Genomic DNA, 27705 nt, shown 5'->3' on the forward strand with positions numbered 1-27705 from the left:
AGCATTGTTAATGTCGATATCCTCTGAGGGAGTCTTGTACATCAATGCCATACTAAAAATGCTTAAATATGTATTTTCTTATAAGAAAGCTTTTATGCTTTTCAACTTAAAGTAACAACTGTTATCGGTAAAGTTGATTGATGTTCTTATGTATAATGTAGCCTACATAATATGATTTAGGCTAGTCATAAGGTGTTATAGAAGAGTTCAGAAATATAATGACTCTTTTAACCTGCAAATCCTTGCAAATAAAGTCTTAAGCTCCTAATGAAATAAAACTGAGCTATTAATGCCAGAAAATCTGGCAAGAAGGGTTTTATTCCTATTTCAAGTATACAGATTCTGGCTAGTTGTTATAATTCCTTTTTATAGATCTTATAGTTGCCATTATATAATTAAACATTCCTATCATGCTTAACACTTGTTTCCTGAAAAGAACTTTAATTTCACACTGAAAATAATGCCATGCCTTATTGAGACACATGAGATTTCTAACTCTTTCCAGGATCACAGAGATTTAGAAAATGTATAAAATTCACAGCTGCAAATGTTGTGTTCCCGTTGTTGAAATTATCACCTCCCCTTCTTAACCTCTTAGTACTGTCTTTTCTGCCATTAATGTTTATTCTTATTGCATGCAACTTATAGCCAAGTATCAACTAGAAAGGACGACAGATATTTAAGATCCTCTCCTCACGTTAAGGTTACTGACTCGAGAAATCTCCTTCATAAATCAAATCTGCACAGTCACTTCCTTGAAACAGCTGTTCCCATTTCCCTGGGGAAGATGAAGATGAGACATCTAGCTTCGCGAGACTTTTCATTAGACGAGTGCCCTTTAAGTTGAGAAATGATGCCATCTCTGCTACTGTGAAATAGGGAACAAAGAAAAGCTGAGTAAGGAGGGAGGAGAGAGAAACCTCATGACTTTTTGCCTTTTCTAAGTTTAGGGTGATTTAGATGTAAGTTTCGAGTGTTGTGAAGTCTCAAATCAGCAGATATTGGGTTGTGCTTTCCAAGGCATCTGTATTGAATGGTTTGCCCCACAGCAACGTTTTGAGCAGAACTTTAGGGGACTTTTTTTTCTTTCAGCCGTACTCCATGGCCCCTGTTGTGACTTTGTGAAGTGGCCATGTTAACATTTGGGTGCATTTTGGGGAGATGCACATAACATTTTAGGTGATGTTGCATCTCGTCAGAGAAATGTGACCTCCTGCCTCTGTACCAGCGGTTCTCAACCTGTGGGTTGTGACCCCTTTGGCGGTCGAACGACCCTTTCACAGGGGTCGCCTAAGACCATCCTGCATATCAGATATTTACATTATGATTCATAACAGTAGCCACATTACAGTTATGAAGTAGCAATGAAAATAATTTTATGGTTGGGTCACAACATGAGGCACTGTATTTAAAGGGCCAGAAGGTTGAGAACCACTGCTCTGTACCCGCTGCCTGCAGGGAGGGCAGCTGTATTTGGTAACTGGAAATGGAACTGCAAAATGTGCCCATCTTATCGCTTCTGTCTTCATTCACCATGGGAGGGAGGACTTGCCAGCCCCCCTAGAAAAGTCTCTGCTGCTGGTTAGGAAAATACAAATTTACTGTTTATACAATTGATATTATTTTTAGGTATGAAAAAGTAGATATCTTAAAGTTAAACTATTCTGTTTGGAATGAATAATATTTATTTATAAATGCTTCTTCAAACTAATGCTGCATTTTTAATATTATAGAGACTTTTTTCTTAGAGGAAAACTGCTTTTTTTTTCTTTCCCTCAGGAATGTTATAAGACATCTCTTTTGCTTTGTGAGTAATCAGACATGCAAATAGCCCCTCAAGAATCAAGCTAAATTTAAAGACGACTTACTTAGAAACACGGGAGAGTGTATCATGGAGCTCAGACTTGAGGGGAAAGAAAAATGCCAACATAGCTTGAATTTACTGAACAAAATCAAGCACATGAAAGAATTAGCAGAAATGGTCGATGTAGTACTCATAGCAGAAGGAGAGAGATTTCCTTGCCACAGATTGGTCCTGGCTGCCTTTAGTCCTTATTTCAAAGCCATGTTCACCTGTGGACTAGTTGAATGTACTCAGAGAGAAGTGGTACTCCATGACATCACAGCAGAAAGCGTGTCAGTTATATTAAATTATATGTACAGTGCAGCATTGGAGATCAATAATTCCAATGTACAAACTGTAGCTATGGCTGCCTACTTTATGCAGATGGAAGAAGTCTTTAGTGTGTGTCAAAAATATATGATGGACCACATGGATGCCTTCAACTGTGTAGGTATCTATTATTTTGCAAAGCAGATTGGAGCTGAAGATTTATCTGATCAATCGAAGAAATATTTATATCAGCACTTTGCGGAGGTGAGCTTACATGAAGAGATACTCGAACTTGAAGTGCACCAGTTTCTGACGCTTATTAAATCAGATGACCTTAACATTTCCAGAGAGGAGAGCATTCTGGACTTAGTTCTGAGGTGGGTAAATCATAACCAAGAATTGCGCAAAGAGCATCTTGTTGAGCTTTTGAAGCAAGTCAGATTGGAGCTTATAAATCCTTCTTTCTTAAGACAAGCCCTAAAGAGGAACACGATGCTTCTATGTGATGCCAATTGCATTGACATCATTCAAAACACATTCAAAGCCTTCAAGACACCCCAACAGCACCCTCTAAACCTTCGCTACGGCATGGAGACGACTAGTCTTTTGCTTTGCATTGGCAATAATTCTTCAGGAATCAAGTCGAGACGTAGGAACTATGGGGATGCCAGTTTTTGTTATGACCCTGCGTCACGGAAGACCTACTTTATCTCCTCTCCCAAGTATGGGGAGGGTTTAGGAACTGTGTGCACTGGTGTTGTCATGGAAAACAATGCTGTAATTGTGGCTGGAGAAGCAAGTGCCTCTAAACTCTCTAGACAAAAGAACAAGAATGTTGAAATCTATAGGTTTGTATCTAGCACTATATTTATGTTTGTTTTCATTATCTTGCTTTGACATGAGCAACAGTGGCATAAAATACTACTGAAAGAATGATCACATCTTAAATATCATGTAGTCAAAATTATCCTGTAATTACACATTTTACATATATGTAAAACTCATAATTAAATCACCCATACTTAAAAAAAACTTTTTCTCTCCATTTGTTAAAAAACATATAGTTGAATTTGCATAAGTTAGATGTATGTTGTGATTCCATTGTATATTTTCATTCTTTCCTTATTTATCAATATACTTTGTTTTTGAAGAGCTTGATAAAACTTTTAACCAGAAGAAAAATTAGTTTCTACTGACTCCTTTGAACTGATTTATTTTAGTTCCTGCTTCAGAGTACTAATTTTTTCCTCAAACAAAAATTACTAGTTATATGTCACTTTCCATTCTGTAGCCTTAATTTGTGGATCTTCCCTAAACCTCCGACAGTATAAAATGTTTGGAGCCCAAGTAAGAGTGCTCCCACCCTAGAACTGTATGAGGAACAAGAGTGTCTGCTGAGAAGTAGCTTATCCCCTAGGTCTTGTATGTGAGGACACATACATTTGTTTACTATTCATTCGGCAAGTATTCAGTTCTTACATCTAACTGGGTAAGTAATAAATATGCACATAGAATACATACTAGACACTAAAGCTCTCCTTCAATATCTTTCTCCTCTCAGTACTCTCTTACCAGGGTTTGTTAAGACTTTTCCATCAGAAAGTAATGCTTCTGGACAGTGAGGTTTCGACAAAGAAAGAATTAAGAGGGCTGCTATCTTTCTGTCGCCTCTTAGCACTCAATGTTTCCAGCTATAGACCTGTCCCTTTTTCACATTCATCCTTTGGAGATGTGTTTCATTCCTCCCTAGTAGAGAGAGGGGAAGGAATGCAGAGCCCTGGATAAATGGCCTGGATCTATGCCCCTTGTGGCAGAGCATGTCACGGAGCAGAAGGGGCAGCCTTCTTCAGAATTACCAGGTAACCCCTAAAGAGCCCGGATATCAATCCCTACAGGAAGAGGACGCTCTGGCTTCCCCAGCATGAGTCTCATAGATCCAGGCCACTTGTATTACTTGGTCTTGGTAAGATGCACTTCTTTCCACTTGAGAGCCTCTTGCTAAAAGTGCCTCAGGTCCTTTAAATGGCTCCTTTTCTTCCTAATCAAGATAGTCCACAAAACCGCCCTCGGAATTTTTTTTAAATGTATTGTTGACAGTATTACAGATGCCCCCTTTGCCCAGCCCCAGCTCCACCCCAGGCCTTCCCCACACTATTATCTGTGTCCATGGGTTATGCATATATACATATGTTCTTTTAATAAATGTCCAAGCCTATCAAAATGTGTTTCTGTTTTGATCCTCAAACATCTTACCTCTTAACTTTTTTGAAAGCCTGCTTCCTTTATTACAGCATATGTCTATCTTATCTATCTGTCTTGAACTCAACCAGGTTCCCATCACCAACCAGTTCCTCCACATTGGTCAGAATTGGGATAAAAATATCAGTTACCCTCTTCATTTCCTTCAATAATGAAATTGTCAGAAGCACTGCTTTGGGCTTAAATGATACTTTCAGCAGTTGTCTGGATAGTTAAAATCTCACAGCACTACTGAAGGTCACTTTAGTGCCAATTTTGTGATATGTATGAGAAATCAATTGTGGGATATTCCTGCTATATTATCCCTGTTTCTCATCCCTTTTATTTTTGTCCAGATGCACTTCAATTTGTTTGTACTCCATAGTTCATAGATTTTCATGCAGATATATTTCTTTTTGACTAAAAAAGGAAGCAGATTCATACTCTAGTCAGTCGTTTCTTTTCAAAAACGTATACCTTTCCATCTCCTTTACTTATTTCCCATACTTCGATACACAGCTGAGGTTGTGTATTGTTTTTAGACTGTCAACCTCTGAGAACACTGAATGTTTTGTCACTATTATTTTCTTTATGTCTTACCCATTTTTCTTAATAAATTTTAGTGTTTTTTTAATTTTTATGATTTTATTTGAGTCCAAACTGATAATTGCTGGGAAGCAAGATCTCAATGCTCCCAAATTTTACAGTTTTATCTGGGCATTTTCTCTCTCCATTTTCAGTTCAAAATGTTAAAAATCAAATTAGCAAGTTGCCCAGCAAACATGTACATCCCAACCTTCACGGATGTATTTCATTCTTGCCCTGTTTTCTTGAATCATGTCTCAGTAAACCAAAATGCATGTTTTAGTTCTTCGTGTATATTCATTCATGGGCTTTACTTCAGTAGCCCTCCTTTTTCTTATAAAATCCAGTACAATTTAAAATAGTCGGGGGGAGGGGGTGTAAGGGAAGGGGAAAAGGAGATATCTGTAATACTATCAACAATAAAAAGTATATTAAAAATAATAAAATAAAATAGTGATTCACCTGTGATGCTAGGGGCTGTGGTTTCCTACCTAGAATTTCGTAAAAGACAGCTATTGTGAGGTTTGATAAATGTCTGTGCTCAGTTTGGACAAGCCAGCCATACCCTCTAAGAAAGGAGCATAAGCTTCCAATTTATCTGTCAAGCTTAAAGTGAAAAGTCATCTCTGGGGAAGAATGAAAGAGTTGACCTAAAACAATTGAGAAAAACTCCTATAAATATGATCAAATGTCAATATTTGACGCAAAATCAGTAGTCTATACGTTAAAATTGTACTCCATATAGAACACACACATATAACTTTTTCTTTGTTTCCAAACAGAATAACTTTTTTTCCTATTTTCTATATTTTACTTTTTTTGTTGTTTTGTTTTGTTTTAGCTTTGAATACATTCTGGATTTTCTAGGACAGATCTAATATCACGTATGTTATCCCACTGTCCCCATAAGTACTTTTGTCCTTCTTAGACTGTCCCAAATCAAGATGGACTTACCACTATCAAGAGGCATGATAAAATGCTACACACACACACACACACACACACACACACACACACACACACATAGATAACCACTTAACGTGTTGGACTTCTGGAGGTATTGAGAGATCATATATCCTAATGTCCCTACCTCCCAAGATCTTTCTCAGGCTGACTTAATTATTCGTGGAAGAAATTACTGAAATCATCCTATCTAGGGGATTAAAATAGATGTTAAATGCCCAACAGACGCCTGCAGGCGGATTTCCATACACCCACAGGAGCTCTTGATGCTGTTCTAAGCCAGTTAGAACTGCGAGAACAATCTTTAAAGTCTACACATCCTACATCATCTCATTAGAAGTCACTGAATGGAGATATTTTCAGATTTTCTGCTCGAAAACTTATTTCTTTAATGTAGTATTAAACTGAAACTTCTATTCCACAGAAGAGATGTTCTTGTGTTTATTTTTACTTCTTATTCTCTTATGGCAAAGTTACAAATGATTTGCTGAAAGACTTTCCGATTGTATGTGTGCTAATCCTCACCAGGAGATACTTTTCCATTGATTTTTAGAGAGAGTGGAAGGGAGGGGAGAGACAGAGAAAGAGAAACATCGATGTGAGAGAGACACACATCGACTGGTTGCCTCTCGCACACTCCCCCACTAGGGCTGGGTGTTGAGCCTACAACCGAGGTAGGTGCCCTTGACCAGAATAGGACCTGTGATCCTTCCGTCTGCAGGCCTACGCTCTATCCACTGAGCCAAACTGGCTAGGCCTCCTATTGTTCTTGATTTTCTTCCCCAGACTTAGGAAATGAACGCTAGTCCTGGGGAATCTGTACTTTTTCAATATATTACTTTTCCTAAAATTCTGCAGGTTGGTGTGGTTGTTTCTATGCACATTATATTTTGTTCATCAGTCCTTGGGGAAAAAAAAACACCAAAAAACCTGTATCACTATCTTATATTGATTCTTTTTCCCTTTCCAATTTGAAGAACTAAATCATATTATTTTAGTTGGAAAAGAAACTTAAGTGTGTTTCTTGGGTAAGTTGTTTTCATGTTGACTCTAATCCTGACTCCTCTCTCTGTTAATTTGCAGGTATCATGATCGAGGAAACCGGTTTTGGGAAAAGTTATGCACAGCTGAATTTCGAGAGCTCTATGCTCTGGGCAGTGTCCGTAATGACCTCTATGTTATAGGAGGACAGATGAAAATCAAAAACCAGTATCTTATCACAAACTGTGTCGATAAGTACTCTGTAGAATGGGACAGTTGGAAAAGGGTGTCCCCCCTTCCACTGCCATTGGCCTGTCATGCTGTAGTGACAGTGAACAACAGACTTTATGTGATTGGAGGCTGGACCCCTCAGGTTACGGCATTTCCTATGTGTCTAAGTGGCATGGCTATGCTGAGTCTGGCTGCTGTGTTGGAAAACGTTGTGGTTGTTGAATACTAAAGGAGTATGACTTACATTTTTTATGAAATATTTTTTATTTTCTAGAATACTAAACTTAAGATTTTAAGCGTTAAAGCAGTTTAGGAGAGTGAATTTTTAAAGTGTGTTATTCATAGACAGGGCTTCATTCAGTATTCATGCTGTATTCTTTTTTTAAAATATATTTTTATTGATTTCAGAGAGAAAGGAGAGGGAGAGAGAGAAACATCAATGATGAGAAAGAATCATTGATTGGCTGCCTTCTGCACGTCCCACACTGGGGATCGAGCCCACAACCCAGACATGTGCCCTAACTGGGAATCAAACCGTGACCTCCTGGTTAATAGATCAACGCTCAACCCCTGAGCCATGCTGGCTGGGCTCATGCTGTATGCCTCATGATGCTTCCCATCTTGCTAATAATGAAAGATGCTTATGTTGAGGGATTATCTGTAGGGAGCATCTAAGGAGGAGGCAGAGAAGCTGAGTCCTCATCCCAGGACTATCTGCGTAACTGCTGTGTGACACGAGGCAAGAACTTTTTCAAGGTCTTTTCCACATTTAAAATTCTTACTCTAAGAGGGAAACCAGAATGCTCGTTTCCACAAAGTATACTGTGATTTTAAACACTGTATGCCTTTGCTGGGCATCAGCAGATAGAGAAATCAGAATGCTATTTGTATTGAAGGCCCATGGAATGTTGGCAAGCCAAAACTGAAAAGTCAATCGAGTGTGACCGCAGTGGTCGGTCCTTTATCTTCTCTTGGGTGTTCCTCGCGGTGCCTTGGAGCTCTCACAGTAGTATCGTGCCCCTCCAGCTGCCTTTTACCCTGGCCACCTAGTCTTTCTAATAGAAATTAATCTTACTAACGCCTCATCCACCCACATAACATAATTGAATTGAGTTTTGCCTATATAATTTCTTATTTCTCCATATTTGCTTCATGATGAAACTGATGCTTTGCATTTATTTCATCAGCTTGGCCTTTGCCACGTATATAGAATATCACGCTCATTTTAAAAACTTAAACTTTACATTTTAAATTTCATGCTCTGTATCAAAAAGACGTACAGGTTTAGTCACAGCTGATACTTGACAAGTTGTCTGTAATTAAGTTTTTTCATAACTATTTGTTACATTGTTAATTTTCCATGAATAAGCTCAAAAGACAACTTAGAAGCTTTTCTTTACTTTTTCTTTCACTATATTGGAGGTTAAATACATTAAAGGAAATACTTATTTAGAAGGAAAACTTAAACAATAAAGTTAATATTTAATAATTTATATTATCTTTGAACAGATGGCACTGAATATTTGTTGCATAACGGAAGCTTTTGCTAGTCTGTACCTAATACTATACATTAAATTGCAAGGTAACAGGGGTTTGTGATTGCAACCATAGTGATCATAACTCCTGATGCATTCAAAGTAATTAAAATTAATTGCACACAACTTTCACAAATATGGCAATTAATTCTGTGTTGAACACCTGCATCCAAAACAAAAAACAGCAGACACTTAAGCATCCTTAGCCTGAAGTCATAAAAGTTCCTGACACGTTGTAAAAAAAAAATTACTTCACCTGAAGCTTATGAGAAGACACATACATCTGTGTAAGAATAGTCATTCAATTTGTACTATCTCTAGTCATTAAAAAAAAGATGTAAATAAAATAAACTGCAAATAATTTATATTAATCCATATATTTTGAAAACTGAATTCAGACCATTCCTATATAGGTCATAATTATGGGGTTAAAACTATAATGTTTTTGTAATTTTGTTCTACTTGGATTAGAAATTTATTATAAATAAAAGTATCTTATAAAATTTTAAAATCAGTATCTCACAAATATTAAAACCCACCACTATAAAGTTTGGCAAAATAAAATTATACTTTAAATACTGCTTTAGAAAGCTTGATTTCATTTTTAAGATGTTGCATTTTTTAAAGTGCTGTATTTTATTGTCTTATCTCTTTTTTTAATATATTTTTATTGATTTCAGAGAGGAAGGGAGAGGGAGAGAGAATCCTTAACTGGCTGCCTCCTGCACACCCCTATACTGGGGATCGAGCCCCCAATGTGAGCATGTGCGCTTGACCAGACTTGAACCTGGGACCCTTCAGTACACAGGTCGACACTCTATCTATCCATTGAGCCAAACCGGCTAGGGCTGTCTTATCTTTTTTAATGCTGTATTTTATTATCCTACTGCTAGATCACAGATTATTTGCTGTAACCCAACACCTTAGCCCCATTGTTACAGAATAGAAATTCCCTTGCCGAAACCGGTTTGGCTCAGTGGATAGAGCGTCGGCCTGCGGACTGAGGGGTCCCAGGTTCGATTCCGGTCAAGGGCATGTACCTGGGTTGCGGGCACATCCCCAGTAGGAGATGTGCAGGAGGCAGCTGATCGATGTTTCTCTCTCATCGATGTTTCTAACTCTCTATCTCTCTCCCTTCCTCTCTGTAAAAAATCAATAAAATATATTAAAAAAAAAAAAAAAAAAAAAAGAAAAGAAATTCCTCTGCTATTGACAGTGTACTCATAACCCCAAGTCATGAGATGTATGTGTTGGAGAGTTTCAGTCACTACACTTAACCTCTGTCTCTTTGGCTATTTGATTAGATTAATTGCATTTATGTACTCACAGAGATCTTTAAATGGTGTATTATTATATTGGTTGTCATATCTTATGCAGATGGATCTTCCTGATGAAGAACCTGATCGATTAAGCAACAAACTGTTTCAGTATGACCCCAGCCAAGATCAATGGACAGAGCGGGCGCCCATGAAGTACTCTAAGTACCGATTCAGTACAGCTGTAGTCAACAGTGAGATTTATGTCTTAGGTAAGAAGAAGCAGATTGCTAAAAGAGTATAATTGCTTTTTTTTCCCCTCAGCAGTTTGCCTCAGTTAAAACAAAATATTCTCCCTTCCTCTTGCATTCCAATTCAAATGTGTACCTATCTAGCCAACATTTTCCTTTTATTTCTTGTTTTCTAGAGCACAGTCAGATAATATTAAATGAAAATCCACTGACTTACTGAATGCAAAATTATTTTTATGGAATTTTTAAGTCCCTTGGAATGTAAGACTAGTAGTGATACATCCTAATATATACTACCAGGAAAAATATTTTGAGATGGGAATGACTTTGGCTACCTTTAATTGATGAAATGTAAGTTTTTGCAACCAAATGTGATTATCTGTGCTGATAGAAGAGAAAGCCACCATAGGTAAGACAATGCCACAGATCAGGCCAATCTTCGTCATTTGCCTCACCTACCTAATTTCTGTAGAGATGTTATAAAATAATTTTTATCTGAATGCCTTTTTTCTTATTGCTTGAATATGTGTGGTCTTATACTAGCCAGAAGGGGTTGGTGAAAGACTGGTTCATTCCCACAAACAATCCTAGAATCATCAATATATTTCCCCTATTCTTCCTCCTTGTTTTTGTTGTTGTTGTTGTTGTTGTTTTTCCTTTTTTATTATTAAGCCCTTTGATCTTCTAAACACATTCCATTTTCCTAACATCATCCTCTTTCACCTTCTCTCCCTTCCCCCATAAGTATGGGAAAGAATTAAACTGAAGTAAGGAGGCTGACTGGACTGGGGGAAAACTATGCCAATTCTTTATTCTGTTCTATCTGCACTGATGGCTAAGTGGAAAAAACTTAGGGAAGAGAATGGATAGCAAGAAGATGACAAAGAAAAAAACAAGCATTTGAATAGTTTTAGGGTTTTTTGTTTGTTTTCCTTAAGAGAAGCCATTATTTCTTGGATGCCTGCACAGCAAGAGGCAAAATAATTAATGTGCTCAAATATTAATAGTTTTATGATTTTAAGAATGAAAACATTATGTAACATAATTTATAACTATCTCAGTTATGGGACTCATTTGTAATTATAATCTTTTCTTCTGGATATATATTTGTTACTTTGTTACAACCATATGCTGTGTCATAGGCCCAGAGAAACAATATTTAAACTAGGATAAATTGCCTAGGATGTATAACTCAAGGGAGTGAAGGGCTCATCTACTAATTATGTTAAATTTAGAGGTGGTCAAAAGTGGGGTAAAAGTAATATATCAATTGAACCAAAGTGAGATTTCCCCCTGATAGAGAATCACAACAACGCTAGATGTGGAATAAAAATGATATTATGTCTTTTGGTAAATTATCTGAGGAAAGACATTTTTTTGGAGGTTATACTTTATGGCATGAACAAATGTCCACTGAATGAATGAAAGGAAGTAGATTTTAAAGGGCCTGTAAGTTTTGGGTAGGTGAAATGGAGAAAAGAGTATGCTCTAGGAAAGGAGGTAATGAGGAAGGGCAGGAAAGAATAGTAGGGAGAATGGCAAAAGCAGAAGTTTGGAGGTAAGAATGAAGGTGGTAAGAGTAGAGAATGAAAGGAGTGTGAGAAAATGAGCCCACAGGGGCAGGTAGCTGTGAGAGACAGCGAGTTGTATAGGTGAACTGAGAACCAGGTTTTCAAGGCTTATGGATAAAGAATTAAGAGGATAATAGAAATCAATGAGAAACTACAGAAGCAAGATGATTAAAGAATGTCTTAGGAAGATTGGTGAGGTGAGGATATAAAGAACAAATCAAAGGGGAAAGAAAAGAATTCTAATGACTCTAATTCTAGTGACTGATCAGGAAGATTTTATTTGCTAGTGTGAAAGTGGCACTTTAATTAAAGGCAGTGTTTCTTTCCTAAAAATGTATGGCTTTTTAAAAGTTGTTATTTTTTAATTGGTTTCGGAAAGGTTATGGGCTCACTCCCCAGTAGGGGGCATGTAGGAGGCAGCCTATTGATGTCTCCCTCTCTCATTGATGTTTCTCTCTCTCCCTTTCCCTTCTTCTCTCTCTAAAAATCAATAAAAACATATTGAAAAGAAAAGGGTTTGGAAGAACTGGCAGAGTAAGGCCCAGACTTGACTTGCACATTGAAACTCACTGAGGCCCAATACTGGGTCAACACAAAAGCCCAGGAGTTATTCAGAACCAGATGGGACAGAAATTTTGTAATTGCTGCTTATCTGGTACCCAGGACTCAGTGCTGAGAGCCATATTTTCATTTGAAATGTATTTTCAATTCCAGTGGAAATGTAGACGCTTCAAACATTTGATTTTCCCTCCGAAACCAAGCACAGTCAAGCTTTAACAAATGGAACTTGGTTTCCCTGTTAGTTCTTTTATTTGATTTTCATGATAATCCCTTTTGAGGAGCAAACAAAATGCAGAGAGACGGTCGTGTTTTTTCCTTAGCCCAGAGAGGAAAAAACGGGCAAAAGACAGTAAAGGGTGAGCAGGTGAAGAGAAAGGCCTTAATGCCAGTGAGGACCATCAGCCCACGCTCTGCGAGCCCAAGACACCTGTACACAGATTAGCATTGCCTGGCAGACCCAGAATTTGTAAAAAGCATGCAATGAGCCTGCTTTCAATGCTGTCCTGAAAATACCCAAGAACCCTGTGTTAGACTAAGAAAGGGACAAGAATCGAGGTTCATGTCTTTTAGGGGCGTAGGCTCCAAGATGCGAGTAGAAAAAAAGTCAGAGAATAGAAAATTCAAGTGAGAACGAAATGTTCACAAGCATTATATTAGCAGTGAATAGGCTGTATTTGACATGCGCGTCAAAAAGTGCCCAGCCCCTCAGAAGTGTGGGCCAGCTTCACTCCTGGAAGCTGACAGAATGCAAAGTCCCTTTCTACCTCGTATGATGGCACCTGACAACTCCGACCTCTCTCACCTGTTTATAGCTGAATGAGTTCCTCTGCATCACAGGCAGGGAGCTTTTCTCCCCACTTGAAGGCTGAAAGGAAGGCTCAGCTTATTAGCCCTTTGACCTTCTATCCAACCTTGAGAGAAAGTTGATCAGTAAGTCATCAATTATAGACACAGCAAATAATTAAACTGAGAGTCAGCAAAGGTAAGATTTCGGCAACATCAGTAAACACTTATTTACTTACACAACATGCTAGAATGTGAAGGAGAACGAATTAACATTATTGAGTAGCTACCATATGCTAGCCATTTTGCTTATATGCAGTACATGAGAATAAATAAAATTCTTATAGTGATACTTGTGAATAGGTATCCAGCAATTGTAAGTTCTTCCTTACCCTTCTCCACCTTTACATAGTGTGAGAAATGGCTCACCTGTCCAAATTTCAAATGACGGACTGGGAAACAGAAACAGGGCAGAAATGAGACTTAATAACACTCTTGAGAGCCGGCAGCAGGGTAAGGCACACACGTGGGGCGGGGAACATAGCCTATTTATTTAGCCCCTCCTCCGGCTCCTCATTGGCTGCATCCTATGAGATCACCTGTTTCCTCACACTTCACCTAGGTCTTGCTATCTTCCATTGAGCCATTAAAACTTTGGGCTGAGACCTTTCTAGCTGAGACCTCCACCTCCCTTTGTTTAGGGCAGTGGTCGGCAAACTCATTAGTCAACAGAGCCAAATATCAACAGTATAACGATTGAAATTTCTTTTGAGAGCCAAATTTTTTAAACTTAAACTATATAGGTAGGTACATTGTTACTAACGTCCTCCCCCTCGTCCTCCCCCTCGTCCTCCCCCTCGTCCTCCCCCTCGTCCTCCCCCTCGTCCTCCCCCTCGTCCTCCCCCTCGTCCTCCCCCTCGTCCTCCCCCTCGTCCTCTCCCTCGTCCTCCCCCTCGTCCTCCCCCTCGTCCTCCCCCTCGTCCTCTCCCTCGTCCTCCCCCTCGTCCTCCCCCTCGTCCTCTCCCTCGTCCTCCCCCTCGTCCTCCCCCTCGTCCTCTCCCTCGTCCTCCCCCTCGTCCTCCCCCTCGTCCTCTCCCTCGTCCTCCCCCTCGTCCTCCCCCGCGTCCTCCCCCTCGTCCTCCCCCTCGTCCTCTCGCTCTCTGGTACCAAACCTGGGACCCTACAGTCCACAGACCGACGCTCTATCCACTGAGCCAAACTAATCTGCGCTCCTCTCCTCTCTTCTTTTTCCCTATAAGAAGGAAAGGAGAAAGGCAGAGGGTTTTGAATCCGTACCAAAAGGAGGGATAAAGAACTCTACTTGGACACAGAGCAGTCCAATTAAGACCCCAGAGGCTTGAAATAGTGTACAAGTTGGGGAATTATGATGTGTTCCAACCATAATGTGAAAGAAAGGATGGAAGGAGATGAGGTTGGAGAAAGGGGTCCCAGGCTGTCCTCACATGGAAGTCATTACAAAGCCTCTCTTTCCCACACTCCCTCCTCACTCTCTTTCTTCCTTTTACCAGGTTCACCTATTTGCTTTAACATAACCCCTCAATTGAAAATTGAAAACAATTCAGGCCTTAGTCAGGATTTTCACCTTTATCCTGAGAACAATAGGAAACCATTTGGCAGACTTAATTAAATGAGTGGTCAGAGCAGGTTTTCTTTTTAAGTTTATTCTCGTTGCTGCATTGAGAATGGTCTGAGAAGGAATGGACAAGAAAGATCTGGACAGAGCAGTCAGGTGGTGATAGGTAAGAGAGATCATGGTGAACTGAAGTGGTGTAGCAATAAGATAGAAGGAGTATTGGACAGGTGTGGAAAGTATTTCTAAGGTAGATTGATAGGTCTTGCTGATGGGTTGAATGATCTTTTCCCCTCTCTGCATCCACCCCCTTGCGCATTTAACTTTGAAGTGTCCTCTGCCTCTGTCTCTGGACTTGACCATGTGCCTGGCTTTGGGTAATGGAATGAAGCAGAAGTGCAAGTATGGTGCTTCTAAGTCTACAGCTCGAGAGGGCTTGCTCTTTCTTGTGCTTCTGTCATCTCCATGAGGACATTCCTGAGGTCGCCTACTGGCATGGAACAGATACGTGGCAGAGACTTGAAGTGCCCAGTCAGCCCAGTTGAGACTCGTCTAGATCAGTGGTCAGCAAACTCATTAGTCCACAGAGCCAAATATCAACAGTACAACGATTGAAATTTCTTTTGAGAGCCACATTTTTTAAACTTAAACTCTATAGGTAGGTACATTGTTATTAACTTAATTAGGGTACTCCTAAGGCTTAGGAAGAGCCACACTCAAGGGACCAAAGAGCCGCTTGTGACTCGCAAGCCACAGTTTGCCGACCACGGACTTTAGGGGAATCTTTCTGGAAAATGTGCTATGGGCCACATGCACAGCTCTCATACCCTCTTCCCACCCCCCACATCCTGTTTGCGCTGGGGAAATTCAGTAACCACCTGGCCCATGCTGTTCCTTTTTTTCTTTTCTTTTCTTTTCTTTTCTTTTCTTTTCTTTTCTTTTCTTTTCTTTTTGTTTTTTGTTTTTATTTTTGTTTCTTTTCTATGAAGATGAATCAGAGGCATGTTTCTTACACACAGTTAACTAATAATTTAATCTTTGCAACAATTTATGAAATTGGCATTATTATTCCTAACTTATAGATGAGAGCATTGAGGCTTAGAGAAATTGTATTTCCCAACATTGTCCAGTTAGCAAGTGGTGACACAGGCATATGAACCAAGGTCTGTCTGTTTCCAAAAAGCCTGCATGCTTTTTCCGGGACACATGGGAGCCTACAACAGTAAATATATTTTCTAAAGCTTGTTTCTAAAGCATATTTAGCAATGTAAGCCACTTTAGGAGCCTGTCAGAATGACTACAAAATCCCGCTCCTCTTTTGGATGCAGACCAGGGGAGAATAGGGTAAGCTGCCACCTAAAGCAACCCTCCAGTCAGAGGGCATCAAAGCAGCACCATCGTATTCAAGGCACAGTGGGTGGCAAGTCCTTGGAGATGGTCAGAAAAGCCCAGCGCCTCCCCTGCCCTCAGCCAGCCCCCCTGCCAGGTTTTGCATGGGGAGAGATCTCCTCCCACACCCCACAGAAGGGGAAGACTCTAAAATAGCCAAACACAAGAAGAGCTGGTCTTTATCTCCGTAGAAATGATAAGGAGGAGGCATATTCTCTTCTGTAACCTATCACAACACACCAGGAAAACATTAAAGTATACATTTTGCATTTGAAGTCCATTTGGGTATGACTTTAAAAGGTAATTTCTATTCATTTCTCTGTTCTGGAATAAAGTCAGGCTCAGGTTCTGATAGCAGATAAATTAAAGATATGGAGGTACCTCATTAAAATTCTAAAGATGTGCTGATCCTACCCTAGGATTCTTCTCATCAGGAGAGTTCTCTTGTAGTACTGGTGCTGGCTTATTAATAGAGATCATGCTTTTATTTAATTGTTTATCTAATCAGGATTCATCTCCAGTTTAAGCTCATTAAGTCTGCTGTTAATCATCTTGCTGAAAGTGTACTTGACTGTGGAATTACATCCAAGTGCAAGGGAGAATGTGTTTGGGTATTAATGGTCAGAACAAGGACAGAACGCCCTGTAAACCCATGTTGCCCTCGAGTAGAGCATGAGAACCATCTACCAACCAAATAAAAAGGGCACATATTTAGCCCTGGCTGAGTGGCTCAGTTGATTGGAACATAGTTCCATACACCAAAAGGTTGCAGGTTCAATTCCCGGTCATGGTACATACATAGGTTTGATCCCAGTCGAGGTATATATGGGAGGCAACTGATTGATATCTCTCTCTCTCCCTTCCTCTCTCTAAAAATCAATAAAAACATATCCTCAGGTGAGTATTAAAAAAGAAGGCACATATTTAAAAGGTTGGTTTTGTAGAGTAAGGGCTGACATTATATTTAAATACACTCAGCAACAGAAAAATAAAGTGACAAGCATTCTAATTATCAAAAAACCAAGAGATGAATACCCATTCTTTGTATGCATTATGTTGGGGGAGCTTTTCTAATGGACTTTTATGTGAAGCTTCTGAATTACACTCAGAATGTTGATGCTCAATGTTTGTGGCCTAACTGCCGGTAACTTTCCTTGCACCTGTTTACTTATACTTCTGCGGTGGCTATAATATGAACAGCAGAGCTCTGCAGTTCACTGAGGAAAGCATGTCCCCTCCTTGGAAACACTGCGGCTCAGACTTGGCACTGCAATGCGCTAAATTATTTATCCAGCAAGATAAGAGAGAAAGTAGCTAAAAGCTTCCTGAGTTGGTAGCCTCCGTCCCTAAAGTCATATTGAGATAGGGAACAGGCCACCCTCCATCAGCAAAGAGGAAAAAATGATTTCCTCCAAAGTCCTCTTTCATCACTGCTTATGCCTGGCACACGTCCCAACCATGGCGGAAATAAGCTGTTCCCAGCAGCCTTGGGTTCATTGAGCACTGTGGCAGGCACTTCGAAATCCAAGATGTGTAAAAAGTGGCCTTTGACTTGAATGAGCTTACAAATACATCCACTTGGATAGACTGAGAAAGCATAGGAAAAGTTAAGATTCTCTTTCATTCGTTCCAGACACACGTGTCAGGCATTGTACTAGGTCCTGAGGATGCAGTATTGAAGAAAGATAAAAAACACAGATGATGATGCAAATACCATCTGACTAGTGCAATGATAGATAAAAGGTCTTAAGTAACAGTGTTCAGTAAGTGCCACGAGATCAGGGCAGTTCTTAGTTTTGGTTTTGATATTGCTATAAACAACACAGCCAAGCACCAAGGACTCTTGAGGACCCTCTCTACAGGAAAGAGCTAGTTTAACCTGAGGCCAGCACTTTAAAGCCATTCTGTTGTTGTTGTTAATCCTCACCCGAGGATATTTTTCTCCCATTGGTTTTCTTAGAGAGAGTGGAAGGGAAGGAGGGAGGAGGAGGAGGAGGAGGTGTGGGAAGGAGGAAGAAAAGGAGGAAGAGGAGGAGGAGGAGAAGGAGGAGGAGGAGGAGGAGAGAGAGAGAGGGAGAGAGAGAGAGAGAGAGAGAGAGAGAGAGAGAGAGAGAGAGAGAGAGAGAGAAACATCACTGTGAGAGAGACACATCCATCGGTTGCCTCCTGCACACACTCCAACAAGGGTGGGGCTCCTGCAACCCAGATACATAACCTAGACTGAGAATTGAACCTGCAACCTCTTGCTCCATGGGCTGATGCTCTAACCACTGAACAAAAATGGCCAGACCCCTTTAAAGTCTTTTGAATTGATCATGCGGATCAGGGATATCAGGTAATTGGGTATGCATGGAATGAGGTCACTGATGAGAAGAATGTCTGCAAGTACAGGAGTGTCTCTCCTTCCAAGGAATTTATTTGTCTCAGGAGCCATATTTCAGGTCAGGAAATATGGTCCTGACATTTAAGAACTTTCACTGTGGGACTTTGGAGGAGAGAACAAAAAGGATCGCCTACAAACTTGTATTATTATTACAGTCTATTGGAAATTCTTACGCAAGTACTTTTCTCATAGAGGGTTGTACTTAAAGTCATACTTATGCACATGCCATTTCTGTTACTTGTTATAGCCTCTGGACTTCTGAGTCTAACTGTATCTCTTTTAAGGTTCTGCCATGATTCCCTCCATTTATTTGCATACATGGCTCTTTCCAGCCCATTGGTTTCTTTGTTTAGTATTTTCTTTTTTATTTATTAATGATATCATAAATGATAACTTTTGTAAAATAAAACATTATTTGAATGAGTTCCTACTAATAATATATAAATTCTAATTGAGTAAAAACAAAGACCTTCATACCAAGGTCACATGATGTCATGTGAAGGGAGTAATAACAATATTAGTAGTTATTATTTATTGAACGTGTATCATACTTCTGCATGGTGCTTACACTTTGCATTTATTTGTTTGCTTTTTAAAAATTTATTCTTCACAGCAACTCTATTAATGAGTAGTATGTGTAATTGTTAACCGTTTGTAGATAAAAGAAGTGACAGCCCATTAATTTCTTAGCATCAAGAAACAAGCCTTATTCATCTTTCTAAACTTATCTCTTAGCACATTTGCCTTGCATATATTAGTCAATTAGTAAATATCTTTTTAATGAACTGTATCATCCAAAAGTGAAAGATACACTGAGTGTTTGGGTTTGGACCTTCCTTTTACACCAAACCTTAAATTTACCAAATAATGGCCCTTTCCTAATGGGGAAGATTTCATGACACTTAAGAAGAGAGGAAAAGGCTTGCAATGATGAGGAAAGGACACATCCCTAGCCTGCAAGGTTGGTGAAATCATTGCTAATGATCAACAGGAAGGCAGATGTCAGTCAAGTTACCCTCACATTCCAACCTGGAGTTCTTATTCTTTTTTTTTAAAATATATTTTTATTGATTTCAGAGAGGAAGGGAGAGGGAGAGAAAGATAGAAGCATCAATGATGAGAGAGAATCATTGATTACCTGCCTCCTGCATGAAGCCAATAACCTGGGCATGTGCGCCGACCAGGAATGGAACCATGACCTCCTGGTTCATAGGTTGACGCTCAACCACTAAGCACACCGGCTGGACTGGAGTTCTAAAGGGAGTGCTCATTGTGTCGACCAGTGTTGGATATTGTAGAATATAAAGCCTGCAATATAATCAGCCTTATGCATAAGAACAAGCAGATGGAACACTATGAATAAAAATGACATTAAATTTGGCTATGGAATACCTAGTTGACATCACTATTGCTTAGAAGTAACACCAAGCAAGAAAGAGAAATTTCAAAGGTCCACAAATCTCTGCTACAAACCATAGCAGGAAGGGAGTGCTATCCACAATAAAGTGTTTGTTCTTAGTTAACTCATTTCTGCGTATCATTCCCTCTAGGTGGAATTGGCTGCGTGGGTCGAGATAAGGGCCAGGTTCGAAAGTGCCTTGATGTGGTGGAGATATATAACCCTGATGGGAACTTCTGGAGAGAGGGCCCACCTATGCCAAGTGCCATGCTTTCTCTTCGGACCAATTCTACCAATGCCGGAGCAGTAGATGGGAAGCTCTATGTCTGCGGGGGATTCCATGGAGCAGGTATTGATCTATTTTTTAATGTTTTATAACCTCCTGTGTTGTTGACTGAGCTTCTTAACTGACCCAGTCACCAAAGAATAATCCACATATTAGTGAGATAATATGGTTTTTGTCTTTCTCTGGTTGGCTTACTTTGCTTAGTATAATTATCTCCAGGTCCATCCATGATGTCGCAAAGGGTAAGAGTTCCACCTTTTTTTAAAAAATATATTTAATTGATTTTTTTACAGAGAGGAAGGGAAAGGGATAGAGAGTTAGAAACATCGATGAGAGAGAAACATCGATCAGCTGCCTCCTGCACACTCCCTACTGGGGATGTGCCCGCAACCAAGGTACATGCCCTTGACTGGAATCGAACCTGGGACCCTTGAGTCCACAGGCTGACACTCTATCCACTGAGCCAAACTGGTTAAGGTAGAGTTCCATCTTTTTTACAGCCACGTAGTATTCCATCGTGTAAATGTTCTATAGCTTTTTTTTTTTTTTTTTTTTTTTTTTTATCCACTCATGTACTGATGGGCACTTGGGCTGTTTCCAGATCTTGGCTATTATAAATAACACTGCTATGAACATAGAAGTGCATATATTCTTTCTGATTGGTGTTTTGGGATTCTTAGGATATAGTCCCATAAGTGGGATCATTGGGTTAAAAGGCAGTTCCATTTTTCATTTGATGAGGAAACTCCATACTGTTTTGAACAGTGGCTGCACCAGTCTGCATTCCCACCAACAGGGTATCAGGATTGCCCTTTCTCCACATCCTCACCAGTGCTTGCTCGGCTAATGTCAGGCACTGCCTGTAACAGGCGCTGGGCTAGCTGTTTGGAGCTACAAAGTGATCAGTTTGTGGCTGTCCCTGCTGTGCCTGGGTGTGTGGTGGGAGGCCAACCTGTGTAATAAGTCTGGCTTCCACCAGCTCCAAGCCTGGAGGCCCATCAGCAAAAGGCCCAGGGCACCCCCAGATCCCCAGATCTGCTTTTGCCTGCCAGCTGCCAGTTAGAGCTTTTGGCAGAGCTTTGGGTAGCACCGTGGTCGGCAAACCGCGGCTCGCGAGCCACATGCGGCTCTTTGGCCCCTTGAGTGTGGCCACGAAGTTTCAATCGCACTGTACATGTGCGCCCGCCTGTGGTATTTTGTGAAAGAGCCACACTCAAGGGGCTACAGTTTGCCGATCACTGGGGTAGCACATGCATTGTTTGAGATTGGTTCTCAGTGAGTCACCAGGTAGTGGCAAGTGGTGTTCACCAGATTGATAGACTCAAACTCAATGCCGGTGCTGGGTCTGAGGCCACTCAGCAAAAATCCTAGGGACACCAATGCCAGCTGCCACCTGCCAGGTGCCTGGTGACCTTTATGGTGGGACAGGGTCTCAAGGAGTCATCAGGATGAGGTCAGCAAAGTTCATCATGTTCTAACAGACCAAGATTTGGCTGTGTGAAGGGAGAGCATGTGAGGGGGAAATGGCTCTCTCCCTAAAGCTACATAGCTCAGTCTCTCCCCAATTCTGCCTGGACCTTTTCAAGAACTTTCCTAGATAGCCTGCATCATGGACTCAGGCTGGCCATAGCCAGTTGACTCCTCTGCAGAGTGTGAGCTCAGCAGAGCAGGATGACAGGGAGTCAGGAGGGTGGGGTTAGTGCACTTCCTTCATCTGATGCCTATGGAGGGAGTGCTGGACTCAGGAAAAATGGAGTCTGTGGGCAGTGTGAGAGAGGGGCTCAGTACAGGGAGCCTGGTGGCTGTCCCTTCCGCTCTCTCCCCAGAGCCACACAATCCAATCTCTCCTTGCATGACTGCAGTGCACTCTGAGCCACCCTCCCTCTCTTGGAGCCCAGGGTGAGTGACTGCAAATGAGATTTTGTGTGCTGGACCTTCAAGAGGGTGGCTGGGTTCCTAGCAGACTTGGGTCTCTCTCTGGCGGACAGAATCCCCACTGATGTTCACAGCCAGGTGTTATGTGGGCTCTTCTTCCCAGCTCTGGTGCTCCTGGCACGGGAACCGGAGTCGGCTCAGGGGGGACCTTTGCAGCTGAGCTATCCCTCTGGATTCTCAGCTACCGTACTTGTGAGGGGGGCCAGCCCTTTTCGCATCTCTGCCCTTCCTATCAGCCCCGATTTGGCTTCTTCTGTAAATCCTTGGTTATGAGACTTAGTTCAGCTAGTCTTCAAGTTGATGGTTCTATAATTTAGTATAATTCCAGTTAGGTTTGGGAGGAGGTGGTTGTAACTTACACTTACTCTGCTGCCATCTTGTATTCCTGATAAATTTATAAATTATAACAATTTATATTTACCTAATAACAGACTCAAAATGTATACACTAAAAATTGATAGAAGAGTCTTAGCCAGTTTGGCTCAATGGATAGAGCGTCAGTCTGTGGACTGAAGGGTCCCAGGTTCGATTCCAGTCAAGGGCACATGCCTGAGTTGCAAGCTCCATCCCCATTATGAGGCGTGCAAGAGGCAGCCAATGATTCTCACCATTGATGTTCCTATCTCTCTCGCCCTATCCTTTCCTCTCTGAAATCAATAAAAATATATTTTTAAAGATTTGATAGGAGAAAAAGACAAATCCATAATCTTACTGGGATGTTTGTAACACAGTTCTCTCAATAACTGACAGAACCAGCACACAAAAATCAGTGAATGTGTAGAAGAGTAGAATAACATGACCTAATTAACATATATGGAATACTACACCCACCAATTGCAAAATACACATCCTTTACAAGCACACATAAGCCATTGATTTTTATATGCCAGGACTGGACACTTTTTTATATATTATCTCCTCTAATCATAACACAATTGTGAAAAAGACAGCTGGGCTGGAACTCTTTCATTTGCCCCTGCAGACTCACCCTGTCCCTTCTCTATCCTGCCGTCTGTCTTTCACAGCTAACCTGTATGGGTTCCATTCACGGCTCCTTTCCCCTCTGGCTTCTGGTTAGGCTCAGCCAATTGGAGCCCAGAGCAGATGTTGTTGAGTGAAAGGAGAGTCAGTTTATTTATCCTCCCTGCCCCCTCCCTGCAGGGCTGCAGAGGATGGCTGCACCTGTCTTCCCCTCTCTAAATCTGCTTCTGCCGGGCAGCACTCTCCAGACAGCTGCCCTCTGCAAGTTCCAGTACCCGTTCTCCCCTAATGCCTTCCAGGTGGCCATGGTCCTTGCTGTTCTTAGTCCTGGGGTGCTGTGCCATGCCTATGGGTCTTCCTAACTCTGCCCACACCTTTCCAACAATCCCTTTGCTAAACTTTTCAAATTAGCCAGCTAGAATATGCCATTTTTTCAGCAAGGACCCTGGCTGTGTATTAGCATCTCTGTCTGCATTTAAGAAAACTTAAGCTCACCCTGGCTGGTTTGGCTCAGTGGATAGAGCATTGGCCTGCGGACTGAAGGGTCCCAGGTTCAATTCCAGTCAAGGGCACATGCCCGGATTGTGGGCTCGATCCCCAGAGGGGGTGTGCAGGAGGCAGCTGATCAATGATTCTCATCATTGATGTTTCTCTCTCTCTCTCTCTCTCTCTCTCTCTCTCTCTCTCTCTCTCTCTCCCCCACCCCTTTCCTCTCTGAAATCAATAAAAATATTTTATTTTAAAAAGGAAAGAAAACATAAGCTCAAGGAAGTCAATGACTCACACAGGTCATATGACTCCAGCTATACCTCCTTTCACAGGTGTAGAAATAGAACAGTTTCATCTCTTGCCCACAGCATCAATAAATCATTAACATAACAGTGGAACATCCTTTCAACTTTAGACAATCGGTGCATCTTGAATAAATTTTTAATGTCAGTTATAACTTGGCCTTTCATAGTTTCTTAAATGTCAGGAAAACTGTGTCTTTCATATGTACCTTGATTGTTTTTTTGTTAATTTTTGGTCTTTTAGAGAAAGTTATTTAATACAGTGATTATGAACTCTGAATTTAATAGCCATATAATATTTTATCTTCCCACTTCGCTGTTTTTCAGATCGCCATGAGATTATCTCCAAAGAAATATTGGAGTTGGACCCATGGGAAAATCAGTGGAATGTTGTAGCCGTCAATGTCCTCATGCATGACAACTACGATGTCTGCCTGGTGGCCAGAATGAATCCTCGAGACCTCATCCCCCCGCCTTCAGATTTGGTGGAAGAAGGCAAGGTCCACTGAGGTCAGCATTGCTATAGAACCTTCTGTTGTGTCCGCAAAGGAGACGTTAGGAATGGAGAGAGCTCATGGGCATCCATACATGTGCTTTGCATGCATAGTGGCCCATGTGCAAAGCAGCTTGTGCTGGACACTGTGAGGGGGGGTGTGCAGAGTCCGCCCTCAGGGACGCCACTTGGTTAGGGTGGACAAGACATTACAAAGACTGAATGTGGTGATGTCACAAGAGGAGTACAGGGTGAGTGCCACAGAAGTGCAGGGGGTGGAGGAATCCCACTCTGCTGGGGACTCAAGGACAGCATTGCCAAGATGCAGGCCTTCATCAGAGCCTTGGAGGATGAGGAGGAAGCTGTCCCATGTGTGCAATTGATAGTGAGATCACAGATAGCTGAGTAAAGGCCAGAGGTGGGCCAGGTTGCCTGGACCACTGCCTTTGCTATAAAGGCTAGAAAGGTAGGTTATAGCTTAAATGACCAATATTTGGAAGACCAAGGACTTTGGAGCTAGTCTCTAAGCAGGGAAATGATCTCAAAATAGTGGTGTGAAGGAAGACATATCTTTGTACTCTGTTCTGGCTTCAGTCTTATAAAGACTGTCCATTCTCGTGCAGAATACTCTTCTGCTACAGAAACATTGTCCAAAAAGGGCTAGCAGTGGACTGACTACAAGTTCCTAAGAGCCCAGGCACTCAAGCCAACCACAGTGAGCAGAGGAATTCCACCCTGGGCTGGGTCTGTGCCAGTGAAGGAGATACAGGGTTCTGTAGCCATGGTCCACTCTTGGGTTGGTACAGAGGTTCCAAATTGGACCTACCCAAGCTGCCCTTGACTAGTTCTCAGACACACAAGGCCTTCCACAGGCTGGTCCTGGCTGAACACAACTGGCCTACACCACCCAACCCAGGCACTGACCAGTCTCTGGAGTAAAAAGAGGAAGCGTACCCCTTTGGCAGCCGGCTGCCCTCTTGGGCCCAGTCTTTGCACTATCGTCCCCAAGGTTGAAGAGGGAGGATGGAACCTCCTGCTTCAGCCTATAGTTGAGCATAGTTAGAAAATAGCCACTCCCGAAACACATCTTAGGGATGACATTTAAACAACACCAAGGAAATCCATCTATTTTATTTACCTTCTATACTTCTGGAAGCACAATAGATTCAAAGAATGCATTTTGATCCCTGATCTTTGACACCTTCTCCAGAGTTTCACCTTACACAGGCTCTCTTAAGTAGGAGTGGTTAGTAAATTCCCTAGAACTTTGCCACAGGCAGACCTTCTTAGATGAGTATAGCTCTTCTCTGGTATAGAGTTGTGTGACTTTTGTGACCTCTATCCCATGTCCCCAGGTTCTAGCTGTTAAACCAGGCAGGAGAGATGGGTCCAAGGATATGAGCCAGTTGGAAGCCTACTTCTGCCACCATGAAGGGGGGGTCCAGTTAGACCCAAGGTAGGTTGTCCCCTAGTAGGCTAGACAGGGCAGGAGCCATGCCTGTCTCTCTGCAGTTGTACCCAAGTGCCCACTGCAGTGCCTGGCACATAGAGGTCTTTGGTGACCCACACAGAGTAGCAATTCTCAGTCTGAGGGCTTGGTCTCTGAGCATTTCCAGGAATCTGCGTTAAATGAGTTCATTCTTCTCCCTGCTGGAGGGTCTTGTAATCCGTGCATTCTTTTTCTTGCCGAAAAGGCAGAGCAGTTCTTCCCAGAGGGCTGTACTGGCTGGTGGTGTTCATGGTTGAGGAGCGCCCCCACAGGTCGCTGTTTGCCTAAGCTCCTCTTAATGGGACCCCTGCACCTGCTCCTATTTAAACATAGAAGCTGTCACATCTCCCTGGATCAAGAAGACCTTGCTAGCGTGTCATGACACATTTCTAGATACATTGGGTTTCAGATCTAAGCTTTAGTCCCAACTCTGCTACTTAGCTAGCTGTGTGATCTGGGGCAATATAACCTTTCTAATAATGCCTTATTTTCCTCATATACAGAATGGGAAGAAAAATGCCTTATAGGGTTGGTGTGAGGATTGAGTGAGAAAACACTGACCAAAGTGTGTGTAAGATACTAAAACATTTATTAGCTGCCATTATTATTATCATTACTGTTGCACTCAGCATTTCCCAAAGCATGGTGCCCAGAACAACCCAGTGCTTGAGTGCAATCCCTTGGGATTCTAGGGAGAGATGTGGATGTGGCTTGAGATAGCTCTTAATTTCCCAGACCCAGCCTTTTGGCTCCTCCATATGGCATGCTGAAACAAACAGTGGTTTGCTTTCGCATTTTCTTAAACCCTGGTGTTTCTTGACTGACTTTCACATTTGTAATTCAAAACTAGACACTTCTGCCCTCCTGTTGTTATATATTGGTAGAGATTCATCTTTGAAACAACATTTTCCTATCGATCCTTTTTCACTTTAACTGAATGCTATCCCAATAGCACATGGAGGGCTCTTAGAAAACGTTGGCTGTTTGCTAGTTCTTCTCTTTATGAAGCAGAATTGTTTGACACTGAGCAATGGGACTTAAAAGGGAAGTGATCTGGATGCTGAGGCTGCGAGAAGACTGCAGCTGTCAAGCACACCCCCGTTCAGTGTGTGTTCTTAAAGAAAGCATCATTGTTCTCTCTGATTGACTTTATAATGAGCAAATGCTTTGAATTTGAACTTGCAAAATGTTACCAATAAACGATCACCTTCATCTTGTTTTTCATATCGCAAATCCATGTCAGTTTCATTTGAAGAAGGGGTTCCTGTGCCCAGGACGTGCTGAGCATCCCCAGAGTGAGGTATGACCAGCCAGCAGAGCCTCAGGAGCAAGGCCAGAGGCCAGGATGTCTGAGGCAGATGAGGGCCAGGAGGTGGTCCCATTTGCGGGACGGTTGAAGCACAGGAGGATGGCAAGCGAAGGAGATGAGGCCAATCACAGAAGCCCTCAGATGCCATACCAACGATCTGGCCTGTATGCCTCAGCAGCACGGCTTCAGGCAAGGAGCCCCTTTAAGAACATCCTTCCACAGCCCCATGTAGATAAGGTGAGAGCAAACAGGGGCAGATGGGCAGGAGGCCCGGTAGGAGCTCAGGTCACAGAAGCTGACTTAGCCCAGTAGCAGCAGGAACCAGGAGAGTCCAGTGCAGTCAGAAATGGAGGGTGTCAACAGTTTGCTGGCCAGTTCAGAGCCAGGGAGATGCCATGAGTTTAACCATAAGAGAATGGCTGCTCAGCCAAAACCAAAATCTTTCAAGGGGTCCACCCCCTTCACCTGAAAGTGTTTCTTAAAGAGAGCTACTACCCGAATGGCTCCAGTTGTTCATCCTGGGCCTGTCTAGGGGTTGCCAAGAGAGAAGAGGTACTGGGGTGTAGAGTCAAGTCACCCCACTTATTTGCC

At 41.7% G+C, this 27705-nt stretch overlaps 1 protein-coding gene across 2 annotated transcripts; it reads left to right on the forward strand.

Annotated features, from left to right (window-relative positions):
• Positions 1-1891: 1891 nt before the first annotated feature.
• On the forward strand, positions 1892-27436 carry KBTBD12 (kelch repeat and BTB domain containing 12; the record flags this gene model as incomplete). Of its 2 annotated transcripts, XM_081097817.1 has the most annotated exons (6): positions 1892-2961; positions 6983-7253; positions 10024-10174; positions 19982-20179; positions 24151-24333; positions 27049-27180. In XM_081097817.1, 5 exons carry the CDS (start codon positions 1892-1894, stop codon positions 24330-24332), a joined length of 1872 nt encoding a protein of 623 aa, XP_080953943.1. In that variant the 3' UTR covers position 24333; positions 27049-27180. The 2 variants fall into 2 exon arrangements, with proteins under 2 accessions (XP_080953943.1, XP_080953944.1); XM_081097818.1 differs by having other exon boundaries at positions 24151-27436.
• Positions 27437-27705: the final 269 nt, after the last annotated feature.

The sequence above is a fragment of the Myotis nattereri genome, assembly GCF_964212035.1.
Source record: "Myotis nattereri genome assembly, chromosome: 8".
Lineage (NCBI taxonomy): Eukaryota > Metazoa > Chordata > Mammalia > Chiroptera > Vespertilionidae > Myotis > Myotis nattereri.